Below are 13,622 nucleotides of genomic sequence, written 5' to 3'. Positions count from 1 at the left end.
GCACAGGCATTTTTAATTTCGTGTTTCAGGTCCCACAGTGTTCTCGGTTTTGTAGCGCATAGAGTGTTGTTTAGAGTGGCTCAAGTAAAAGTTCAATGTGTTAAGTCAAGAGATGTTGGATGGATATTTCGCACTTCCTCTTCAACTTATCCATCTTCCGGGAAAAGTGACATAAAAAAAATTTCTCTTATCGGTTTGTAATGTGGTTGCATACACTGCTAAAAATAACACTCTTCATTCAAGAGCAAGTCATTAAAAGCTGGTATAACGTTGTCTCGCGAAATTAAAATGCCTGTGTTGTCATTCCGCTAGATAAAATACAGTGCGTATGTCGCTCTGTTACACATTAACAATGCATTGATGCTGATGATCACTTCGAACAATTGTAACTTTAAGGTAATCAGCAAAACGATAAGTTAATGTTTGTTCATTTTATTTCCTAAAATGTATGTTAATAAAACCCGGGGATTGAGCTACCCACCGGGCGCGTCTCCAGGTGGCGGATAGGAGGACGCCCAGTAGGTGTGAGTTTTCTGAGGGGACTCAGTGCTGCTGGGTAGTGGCGGTTATAACCTGGCCCCACGGAAGTAAAACTCTGTGGAGGGTAAGGGAAGACCGTTGCCGCGGACCAGCTCCCCAAGCCAAGTTGTTAGCCATCGTGGCGATGGCTGCATGTCACTGGGGGAGCAGTGTCGCGAACGATGCCTCTGGGGAACCGGGCGAAACTCCAGAGTATCCAGCCTTACCCACGCATGCGGGGCTCTGCGTGGGTGGACCGTGTAGTTCCCTAGCTACTCGTGGGACCACTATGGATGTGAACTTAAACTTAAACTTAGAGAACGAAGTGGGAAATTGGGAGGGCTCGCGTGACGGGTCTCCGAGGGAAGGAGCTGAGACAGTGGTGACGGACGGAACCCTTAAGGGCTCCGGAAGTGAAGCCGGCCCGGCTGCGCGGCAGAAGGCTTCACCTCCAGCGAAGAAGAATCGGTGCGGGGCCGAAAAAAGGAGGGCGAAGCGGATGAGAGCAGCGGCTCTGGAAGGGGCTCGCTCTCTTCCCGTGGCTCCCCCTTGTACGCCGGTGGAGGTGGTGAAGGGGCACACCGATGGTGAACGTCGGAAGGGCTCCAATAAAACCCCTCCATCGGGCGGCCGTCCGCTGAAGTGGCAAAGGGTTCACGATGGGCACCATGCCTACTCGGACGCTGCTGACCCTCTGGCGAGGGTGATTGTGGCGGAGGGCTACCCCGAGACAAAGATCACTGCTGAGCAGTTGACTCTGTTGAGGGGTGCGGTCTTGAAGAAGATCGACAGGATCCAGGAGGGTCCGGTGCCCAGATTCCACAGCACCTCTTTAAGGAGTGGTGCGGCGGTGGTAAGATGCGCGGATGATGCGTCGCTGGGTTGGCTCGTGGGGCAGATCGGCGGCATCATTCCGTGGGAAGGCGCCAGGCTCAAGGTGATGGGCATGGACGCACTTCAAAAGCAGCACAGGGCGGTGGTTTGGGTCCCGGGACCTCCCGAGAGCGCGGCCACGGTCCTGAAGCGGCTGGAGAAGCAGAACCCAGGTCTCGTCACCGGGAGCTGGAAAGTGTTCGCGGAGGGGGTAGGGGCCACCAGGGAGGGTGGAAACCTGGTCCTCTGTGTCCCGGAGTCCAGTGTCCTCAAATTGAGGACACTGGACTTCAAACCATTCTTTGGGCTCAACAGGATCGCTTTTTGGATAAGTGGGGCCCAGGGGGGGGGGGGGGGAAGAGGGGATAAGGAGGAGCCCCCTAAAACGGTCTCGTAGTTAAATGGCGGGATCGAGAGGAGTGGCCTTCACCCAGATTAATCTGCATCACAGCAAAGGGGCCTCGGCTGTTTTGGCCAGGCAACAAGTTGGGAAGCAAACAGGCATATCATTGATGCAAGAACCCTGGGTAATCCAGGGTTGCATCAGGGACTTGGCGGCTTGCGGTAGGCTCTTTAGGGCCCCATCAGTGGATCGGCCCAGGGCCTGCGTGGCCGTCAAGAGAAGCCCAGCTAATACCTCACCTGTGTTCCAGGGACGTTGCGGCTGTAGAAGTGGATTTCACTAATGACTCCGATGACAGGAAGAAAATGGTTATTGCTCGGCCTACTTCTCTCATGACGAGGAGGAGGCGGTGCCGCCTGCACCGGTGATAAAACTAGCAGAATAATGCCAGGAGAAACGGCTTCCCCTGATCATGGGATGTGACGCTAACGCGCATCACACTGTGTGGGGAAGCTCGGACACCAACGAAAGAGGAAGAAAAGTGTTGGAGTTCCTAGCATCTACGGATCTGGAGATTCTCAACACAGGAGACGAGCCCACCATCTGTACTATAGCGAGAAGAGAAGTACTCGATATCACTGTCTGTTCCAGGCAGTTGATACAGGAGGTAATGGAGTGGAGGGTCTCGACGGAGCCCTCGCTCTCAGACCATAGGCAGATCACCTTCTAGCTAAGACTAGAGGGAAAAAGGTCAAATTCAGAAACCCAAGGAAAACCAAGTGGGACTCCTATAGGGAAGACCTGGCCAGCAGTCTCAGAGGCTTCCCTAAGAGGCACGGAACAGAGGACGAACTGGAGACCTGTGTGGACTACTTGCAGAGGTCTCTGGTAAACTGCTACAAAAGTAATTGCCCCGAAAGGGCGGTTACAAATAGTAGAGGAACTTCCTGGTGGACCCCTGGACTGCAGGGTCTCAGAGTGGCGGTTCGTAGGGCCTGGAACAGAGCTAGGAACCGGGCCGCCAATCCGACTGGGAGTTCTCTAGGAGGGCACAGAAGGAATATAGAAATTCTGTGGTTAGGGCGAAACTGGAAAGCTGAAGGAAATTTTGCGAGGAAGTAGAGGGAATGCCCGAAACGGCAAATTTTGTCACATGGTATCCTATGATCAAAGTTTTCGAATCTTTTGCTTGCCTATATCCGCTTGAATATGGTTATAAAATAACAGTAGGTAAAGACAGATTTTGACGAAAAAGAGTTACATTTTACACACTGTATATTAAATAAATAAAACAAATAGTGTTAAATTTAAGTTTAACGATTTTTTAGAGAAACATGAAAAGCAGAATAAATAAACTTCTTAGAAAAATAGACTACACTGAAAAACCGACAGATCCCACTGTTATTATATATTTGAGACAAGAAGCTGTAAAATGGGCACGTATACTCAACGTTTCTGAGTGCCAAAAAGCAGCTACTTCGGAATTAAACAAAGAGCTTCAAAATTCTGTAGAAAACAGGTAAGCCGCTTTACCACCATAGTATCTAATTAGAATGTTGTTGCATTTGTGCATTATGCTGGTTTCATATTATTTCATCCTTAAAAAATCGAAATTCCAGTTAATTTGTAGTAAAAAATATTTTTCTTGATACAGAAATTTGATAGGAAAGAAATGGATATACTGTAATGGTTTAAGAACTGCAAACTACGTTATTTGGTACACGATATGGCAGAAATGGAAGGCAACGTCTGATGAAAGTTATTTAGAATATCTAACTTGCTCTGAAAAATATGATATTATTTGCAACTTTTTCAAAATAATACTATTAGAAAAAGATCCGTTTAATGACAGCAAACGGACAACTAGGCGTGCTAATGCATTTCTTTTTACTGTTGCCAAACATGCAAAAACAGAATAAGTAAATTCTTGTCTTTTTCAAAATTTGAAAGATATTAGTTTCAGCTCAAATAGGTAACAACATTTTTCTTTCAAAATGCAGGATGTCCCGATAAAATGTATACAGATTTTATTATCATATATTTCAACAAGTAAAATGGATGTTACTTGTTGTTGTGTTGGTTACCTAAAGTTACAAATGTTGAAAATGACCACTATCATTGACCACTAATGATATAACTGAGCGATATACATATTGTTATGTTTCTAGCGAAATCACAGTACTGGCATTTTCAATTTCGTGTCTCAAGTCCCGCAGTGTTCTCGGTTTTATAGCGCATACAGTGTTGCTTAGGGTGCCCCGATTAAAAGTCCAGTGGTGTTAAGTCAGGAGATGTTGGATGGATATTTCACATTTCCTCTTCGCCATATCCATCTCCCGGGGAAAGTGACACCAAGAAAATCTCTCTCATCGGTTTGGTAATGTGGTTGCACATACTGCTAAAAGTAACACGCTTCATTCAAGAGCAAGTCATTAAGAACTGGTATAACGTTGTCTCGCGAAATTGAAAATGCCTGTGTTGCCATTCCGCTAGAAAAAATATAGTGTGTATGTCGCTCTGTTACACATCAACAATGCATTGATGCTGATAATCACTTTAAACAGTTGTAACTTTAAGGTAATCAGCACAACAATAAGTTAATGTCTGTCTATTTTACTTCTTAAAATGTATGGTAATAAAATGTGTATACATTTTATTAGAACACCCTATATATCTCTGTATTTATGCAATATTTTTTAATTATTCATATGCATTACAATAATTAATCGTCAATATTTACTACATTTATAAACTTTAATACTTTTTGCTTTTCTTTTGTAGGAGAAATGATATAATTGCAACGTTAATTGTAATTGTAACATGTAGACACTGTACACAATATAGAAAAGGTATATTTTCCAAATTTTACACTAACACACTTATGTCTTGATATCTAAATATAAAGTTTTATATTCACTTATATTTGATATATATATGACAGAATTGACGAGAATTACCCTGTGCAGTGTAAATTATACTTTGTCAAACTAATGCAAGAGATTTCTCTATTCATTGATATTATTGAAATAATTTTTATTAGATAACTAAATTTGCATCGAGTTATGAATACCAAGTAGCGCTTGAAAGAAAAATAAGAAAGCGAAGATTGGAATACGGAAAGCTAACCCGAAAGTACAACTACTACTTTTCTTCCGCCCTAAGTGAAGCAACAAACATAAGCGAAACATTTGAATAAATGGAAGACAACAATTCATTTTTTTGACATAAAATTATATATTGATAATTCTTATAACCTCTTTCGTAATATTTATCAAATAATAACCAAGTATTTAAAATTATTAAATTTCTTTCTAAACTATTTTTTTTACCTTAATATTATTGTCGTTTCTAATACTATAAACTTTGAATAACACAGATTTTTCCATTCTTTGATGTATAATGATATAGGATTACGTTATTGACCGACCAATTATCATTCAAAAAAACACAGACATGGGCAAACGTTTAACAACAAAATAGCTCATTTTCCTAACAGAATTTGATTTTGTAATACATAAAGTTTTACTTACATCATATTGTAGAAATTAACACTTTTTACTATGTTAATCAACATAAAAATTAAATAAATTAAATATTTTATTTCATAAATATAAAATTAAAAAAAAATTTTTTTGAATATAAAATATAGTTTTTATTTTAAAATATTATACCTACAATATCACAAATGCGTGGCGATTAAATTTTTGTACTTTATGTGTAAATTTATTTGACATTTCTTAACTTTTATTTTCGTTTATCGACAAGTAGTGTCAGTAGCTGAGAGTGGGTAATATCTTAAAAACTGTTTACACGGTACATGTGTATATTATGTGCCACTAAAGGTGACCAATATCTTCCGTAGTATTATATGACTTTTCGGTATGGTAACATCGCGAATTTAGATTTATATATCTCTTGACATTCACGATTCGATGTTAGGCGTATTACGCTTACAAAATTGTTCATTGTGATAAATTCTGGTGTTTTAATCAATATACATAGGTGAGTAACCAACAATAAAATATTTCGCTTCGAAGATATAGAAAAATATATATAAAGTACAAGTATAAGTTTATTTTCTCGAAAACACATTTTTCAGTCACCAACATTAATGATGTTTTTCTTAACATTTGTTTTCTCTTCTTTTACATTGCATGACTAGATACACAACGATTATCGACTAAATGTATTCGTTGAAAAATTATTTTAACAATAATCATAAATTAATGAAGAATGTACTAGTTCGATATTTCTAAATGTATCGGCTATATTTTCGAATTTCAAACAGTTTGAGACAATATTTTGTATAGTTTGAGCATATTCGCAAAAAAAAAAAACAAACTACAAAATTATTTAAAACCTATTAGTTTCCGTTGCTAAAAAGTATATATGTGATACAACATATATATGATTAAAATATTTGTTTATGTTCACTGTAAACTGCATTTGATTCGAAACATTCTTGAGATAACACATTAAAAAAAATATAAATAAATTTATGTTCTCATCAGTCAGTGGATTATTGATCATTCATATAATTACGTTAAACTTAAAAAAAAAAACAATTAAAAAAGCTGTGAGTATATCTCATTCATTTAAGCAAATGTATTGCGCGAGAAACCTAGTTGTTTGAAAAACATATTCTGTTTCTAAAAAAAAGTAAAAATTGCATTATAATAATGGTTGAAAATTATTTAATTTTATAGGTTTTATATTATCGAATTGTTAATAATTAAGAAAATGTTTGAAATGTTGCATTATGTATATTATACAATTCAATATATTGTCTTATATTCAAAATCACATCTTTTTGTAAATTATTCAGAAATTATTTATGTTTCTATTTAATATTTCTTATAAAAGTTTATATGGTATAAATCAATGCAATTTCTCTCAATAATTTTATTTGATGTATAAAAATTAAAGGTGTTGCAAATGTGTTTCTCTTTTTCTAACTACAATATATTTCTTACAGATCAAAATTCTAATCAAATTGACATGAATATGGCATTCCGAAAATTATTATTAAATGGTGGACTAATATTAATCGCTACAATAACTATCACTCTTCCTACTGCTAACTGTATCGAATATGACGATCCGGTTAATTATAACAACTTGCCAGAAATAGTACCGTTGCATTATAATGTCAAAATACGATTTCTATTCAAGGACAATATTTTACTCGGACAATGTGGTATTGTTATACGCACTAACCGTGTATTGAACTTAATAAAACTAAACACCATACCCGTTCATACAATTGAAGCAGTCTTGACTAACAGTAAAAAAATTGTGATTCCGTCTTCTGTACTCTTCAACCATAACACTATTCTTCCTATTCAATTGCATCGTAACATATCGACTGATACATACACATTAAATTTTACATATATGCGTGTAATATATGAAAACAGTAGTGTATACCAATCTGTACATCTAGACAAATTAGGTGAAATGTAAGTTAAAATATTTCAAACATATCGTTAGCCGTAAAATTATATGAACGTTACTATTCTGTACAAAATATTTTTAATGTACTCATCATTATCTTGACATGCCAGAAACTATGCAAAAAATTTGTCGACATATCATGTAGAACTACATTCCAAATTGTCACACTCGAGACAGCGAATTATAAAATTTTTTATAATTTTTGAACCTTAATGTTTTAAACTCAATTATAATTAATAATATATCTTTATCTAAACTATAGCATTGAAATATTACAGGTTGAACAAAACAGGTATCGTAATAATGGACGTCTCACAACTATTTCCGTACATGAACGAGTCAACCACCAAATCTACATTTAAAATTGCCATCAAACATGATGAAGAATATACAGTTTTATCGAACATGCCTATACGAGTACGAAACAAAGCTAACAATCGCATGATGTGGACTGACTTTGACGAATCATTATCAATGTCTCTTCAACACATAAGGGTTGTAATAACCACATTTACTAATGTTTCTAGTCACCTTGCAAATGTTACCATATGGTGCAGCCAAAGTGCTCAACAACTAATTTATTATGCAAGAGATGTTATTGAAAAGGTTATGCCTTATTTTAAACAAAAATATATGCAGACATTATCAAAATTGGATATTATTGCATTCCGGCATCCTTACAACCATAACGATGTGACATTGGGACTCGTTTTACTGAGGTAATACTACTTATTAAAATCGACATAAAAAATAAGATTGTCAATAATATTTTAAAATTAGAAGATATATATGTTTTCATGTTAATATGTTAATTAAGAAACAAACAAAATTTATACAATGACACTTACATTACGCACTGGAAAATTTATATAAACTTTAGCCTTTATTTTAAATGATAAATTAAAACAATTATTCTTTCAAATCGGATATTAATACAAATTTCACTATTATAAGCATGCAAAATACAATATCTGTGCGTGTTTTACGCTGTAAATATAATGCTACAAAATCTGTTTTACTGCATCAATATTGCGAGAACACATCAAAGGTTTCACTTGAATAGTAAGCTCATTATTAGCTGTGTTATAATTTATGCAAAAATGTGCCGAAACTCCTTTATCTCCTCCTAAATATATTATTATATGTTATTATATTATATTATTATATATTATTATATTGAATATATTCTGTTTTCTACTATGTAAGTGAATATTTGTTATCTCTATGTAAAATGGATTAATTTAAATGTATCCTTTATTAAAAATTAATATAAATAAAAAGACAAATTTGTTTAAATAATATAATAGTCTTCTATGCAATGTGTAAAAATATTCAACGTATGTCTGTTAATTGAAAATATATTTTAGAGAAGCAGATATCATTTATAATGAAACCTTGCATCCCGTTATACGCAAGAGAGAAGTTGCACATATGATGGCGCGTCAATTGGCATTTATTTGGTGTGAAGATGCGTTACTGTGGTCAAAAGAAAGTTTTGTTACATTTTTCGGAGTGTATATCTTGAATCAGGTTGTGTATCTATAAAATTCATATACTGCATTATTGTATTTTACGGCAAACAGGCAAAAGTTTCATAGCAGCAATCGGCGGCGCCAAATGCATGTTGCAGATCCGAGTACACTTTTCAATTTAATATCAATTTGATCATATTGAACTTTCCAGGTGTACGAAAATGATCATATAATGGATTTAGAGGTCGTACAAGCACAGCAAGATTCTTTACGTTACGACACTCCTTCTACTCTATACTCTCCAACATTGAATAGCACAAACATTTCTCAAGTCAATTCACTAGGGTCTCCGCCAAATCATATGAAATGTAAGTTCTAGTAAATATGACTAAAAAACTAGATATTGCCACACAGGTAAATATAATAAAAAAATAATGCTATAATTGTACACAAACTCGCAAATATTACATAAAAATTTAAGAAAAGTTTCATTTGCGTTATATTATAAAATGTTAAATAAATACCACTGATATGTTGAATATAATTCAAATAAGTATAAACGAAAAATGTTGACAATTAGTAACAAACAATTAATAACAATGGCTCACAATTTAAGTAATAATACGAAAAAAAATTTAAGAAAATTTAAATTTAAACAAACACAACTGTTATTCACTTACATAAAATTGTTGACAAATTTTCATTACTAAGCAACACATAATTTTAATTGTCACAGCATTCATAATATGGCGCATGTTGTACCATATCATTCCTGATGAGTTTTGGAGTGCTATCCGTACACATATAGACAAGCAGTGAGTGATAATACCAATTAGAATATAGCACTTGCATAGGAAAATTGAGCATTGCATAAAATAAAGTATTTGAATTCTATTATTGAATAAAGAGCAGAGATATAAGCTTTGATAATTTATAAAATTAATATTTAGAATTGCAAAAAAATCTTACTTCTTTTTTAATTATAAATACTCTACTTACGTTAATAAATTTCGAGATTAAAAATTAGTTACAAAAACATAGTATCAAAAATCAGCAGATGTTTTAAAAACTTTTAAAAATAACATGATGCAACTAATAATAATATCTATTGGTAGACAATTTGAAAAAGAAATGTAATTCAATATAAATATAATACAGGCAAAACGAGTTTAACCTGTAGACTGAGAAAAAATGTCCTTACATATACCACATTATATATATATATATATAATAATATGTATATAAATTAATGTTCGCATAAATTACATAGTAATTTTTTATTTTCTATAAAAAAATTATTCCAATGTATGCTTCTAAATAATTTTAAATTTTCTAGCCGTATGTATTTAAACATGACACCAGATGATTTATGGAACACTATGCAAACTATTCACAATGAAAGTGACCCGAAACATATGTTCAGTTCTCATTTAAAAGAAATAATAACCAATTGGATAACCAAAAAATATTATTTTATTCTAAGTGTGAAACAAACTCATTTTCCTAAGCAGCACTTCTTAGGTTGGGAAATAAGCTACATTCAATCTCGAAATCTATCACTTAAGAATAAGACAAAAATTTGGATACATGTAACATATATGTTGCAATCGTCTTTTAATTTTAACAAGACTGTTCATTCGTCTTGGATAACTCCGAATATATCAAATATACAATTTGCAGACAGTAACTATAATGCAACCGATTGGATTTTAGTCAACATACAACAAACTGGTAAATACAGAACGATAAAAATGTATGCGTCGTCTTAATACATCCAGTTATAATTACTTAAAAATTTTACAAAATTTGTTGCTCAACTTAAACTTTCAAACTTAATTACATACTTAAGAAGAATAACAATAATATAAATAATAATTTGTAATAAACATGTTTTATACAAATACTTTAAAATAATTTATATAAAAATAATTAATTTTGAAAATATTTAAATACAAACAAGACATTTGTGTGAGGAAGTATTCCTTAATAAATTCTCGATTAAAAATTCTAATAAAAACAATCATTCCTCTGTATTATAGAATATTATCGCGTCCATTATGATGTACAAAGCTGGCAAAAACTTCTGCGCTACTTAAACTCTGAAAATTTTACAAAAATACATATTCTTAATCGTGCTAAAATCATCGATGACGCGTTTTATTTCTTTTTACAAAGAGAACTCAGTTACAATTTCTTTTGGAATCTTACGAGCTTCGTAATACGAGATGCTAATTTTGTCACATGGTATCCTATGATTAAAGTTTTCGAATCCTTTGCTTGCCTATATCCGCTTGAATATGGTTACGAAATAACAGTACGTAATGATAGATTTCGATGAAAAAGAGTTACATTTTACACACTGTTTATTAAATAAATAAAACTAATAGTATTAAATATAAATTTAACGATTTTTTAGAAAGACGTGAATGACAGAATAAATCAACTTCTTACAAAAATAGGGTACATTGAAAAACCGACAGATCACACTCTTACTATATATTTGAGAGAAGAAGCTGTAAAATGGGCATGTATGCTCGGTACTTCTGCCAATGAATGCCAAGAAGTAGCTACTTCGAAATTCAACAAAGAGTTTCAAAATTCTGTAGAAAATAAGTAAGACGCTTTACAGCCATAATATATAATAAGAATGTTGTTGTATTTGTACATTATGCTGGTTTCAAATTATTTCGTTATTAAAATTTCGAAATGCAAGTGAATTTGTAGTAAAAAATATTTTTCTTGATGCAGTAATTTGGCAGGGAAAAAATGGATATACTGTAATGGACTAAAAACTGCAAACTACACTATTTGGTACACGATATGGCAAAAATGGAAAGCTACGTCCGATGAAAATTATTTAGAATATCTAACTTGTACTGAAAAATATGATATTATTTGCGCCTTTTTGAGGTTAATACTATTGGAGAATGTTCAGCCGAATGATAGCAAATGGGCAACTAGGCGTGCTAATGCATTTCTTTTTACTGTTGCTAAACATGCAAAAATTAAAGAAGTGAATTCTTGTCTTATTCAAATTTTGAAAGATATTAATTTCAGTTCAAATAGGTATTTACATTTCTCTTTAAAAATACGGGGTGTCCCAATAAAATGTATACAGATTTTATTGTCATATATTTCAACAAGTAGATAGGACAGATGTTATTTGTTGTTGTGTTGCCTACCTAAAGTTACAAATGTTGAAAATGACTACTATCAGTGACAACCAATGATGTATAACTAAGCGACATACACATTGTATTGTTTCCAACGAAATCACAGCACAAGCATTTTCAATTTCGTGTTTCAGGCCCCGCAGTGTTCCCGGTTTTGTAGTGCATAGAGTATTGTTTAAAGTGGCCCAAGTAAAAGTCCAGTGGTGTTAAGTCAGGAGATGTTAGATAAATATTTCACACTTCCTCTTCAACTTATCCATCTTCCGGGAAAAGTGACATTAAGAAAATTTCTCTTATCAGTTTGGTAATGTGATTGCACATACTGCTAAAATTAACACGCTTTATTCAAGAGCAGGTCATTAAGAACTGGTGTAATGTTGTCTCGCGAAATTAAAAATGCCTGTGTTTCCATTCCGTTAGAAAAAATACAGTGTGTATGCCGTTCTGTTACACATCAACAATGCATTGATGTTGATGATGACTTTGAACATTCGTAACCTTAAAGTAATTAACACAATAAGTTAACGTCTGTCCATTTTACTTCTTAAAAAGTATGGTAATAAAATGTGAATATGTGTATATTTTATTGGGACAGCTTATATATCACTGTATTTTTCAATATTTCTTAATTATTCATATGTTTTATAATAATTAATCATTAATATCTGCAACATTTAAAAAGTTTATCATTTTTTGCTTCGCTTTTGTAGAAGAAATGACATAATTGCAACGTTAATTGTAATTATAACGCATATAGACGCTGTACATCACGTAAAAAAGGTATATTTCCAATTTTACATTAACACACTCATCTCTTGATATCTAAATATAAAGTTTTACACCTACTTATATTTGACACATATATGACATATTTAAGAATTACATTTGTGTAGATTATTGTGTAAATTATACTCTGTCAAACTGTTAAATGCTACAGATTTCTATTTATTGATATTGAAATAATTTGTTTTAGATAATGGCATTTGCATCGAATTACCAGCTAGTTAGAACTGTTCGATTAAAAATAAAGAAACGAAGATTGGAATACGGAAACCTAACCCGAAACTACTACTACTACTTTTCTTCCCCCTAAGTCAAGCGACATAAATATGCGAAATATTTGTATAAATGAAAGACAACAATTCATTTGGTGTTCACAAACAACATACATTATGTATTGATAATTTTTATAATCTCTTTCGTAATTTTTTTCCAAATAATACCCAAATATTTGAAATTATTGAATTTTTTTTCAAATTATTTTTATTATCTTAATATTATTGATATTTCTAATACTATAAATTTTGAATAACGCAAATTTTTTCATTATTTGATGTATAATAATATAGGATTACGTTATTGACCGAAACAATTGTCATTCAAAAAAGCACAGGCATGGACGAACGTTTAACAACGAAATAGCTCATTTTCCTAACAGAATTTGATTTCGTAATACATAGAGTTTTATTTATATCATATTGTAAAAATTAACATTTTTTACTATGTTATTCAACATAAAAATTAAATAAATTAAATATTTTATTTCATAAATAATTAAGTCTATTGTATACAAAAAATATAATTTTTATTTTAAAATATTATACATACAATATCACAAATGTGTGGCAATTTAATTTGTCTACTTTATGTGTAGATTTATTTTACATTTCTTAACTTTTATTCTCGTTTATCGGAAAGTAGCGACATACAGAGTGAGTGTTTTCTTAAATACTGTTTACACGGCATAATGTGTACATTATATCTGACTGAAAATGACCAATATCTTCC

The 13,622-nt window shown here is 33.2% G+C and overlaps 2 protein-coding genes across 5 annotated transcripts in view; one reads left to right on the top strand and one right to left on the bottom strand.

Moving 5' to 3' along the window:
• Zir (Zizimin-related) overlaps window positions 1-13,622 on the bottom strand; it is a 187,497-nt gene that overhangs the window by 18,942 nt on the left and 154,933 nt on the right. The gene's annotated exons all lie outside the window — the stretch shown is intronic.
• On the top strand, window positions 1,745-13,077 carry LOC105678321 (aminopeptidase N-like). 2 transcript variants are annotated; one of them, XM_067357899.1, is made up of 12 exons: window positions 5,444-5,737; window positions 6,711-7,194; window positions 7,468-7,908; window positions 8,557-8,719; window positions 8,873-9,029; window positions 9,398-9,476; window positions 9,998-10,392; window positions 10,701-10,975; window positions 11,078-11,274; window positions 11,410-11,727; window positions 12,545-12,614; window positions 12,808-13,077. In XM_067357899.1, exons 2-12 carry the CDS (start codon window positions 6,734-6,736, stop codon window positions 12,925-12,927), a joined length of 2,676 nt encoding a protein of 891 aa, XP_067214000.1. In that variant the 5' UTR covers window positions 5,444-5,737; window positions 6,711-6,733; the 3' UTR covers window positions 12,928-13,077. The 2 variants fall into 2 exon arrangements, with proteins under 2 accessions (XP_067214002.1, XP_067214000.1); XM_067357901.1 differs by lacking the exons at window positions 12,545-12,614; window positions 12,808-13,077 and adding an exon at window positions 11,969-12,138 and having other exon boundaries at window positions 1,745-5,737.

The sequence above is a fragment of the Linepithema humile genome, chromosome 6, assembly GCF_040581485.1.
Source record: "Linepithema humile isolate Giens D197 chromosome 6, Lhum_UNIL_v1.0, whole genome shotgun sequence".
Classification (NCBI taxonomy): domain Eukaryota; kingdom Metazoa; phylum Arthropoda; class Insecta; order Hymenoptera; family Formicidae; genus Linepithema; species Linepithema humile.
This window is presented reverse-complemented; position numbering and strand designations above follow the sequence as displayed.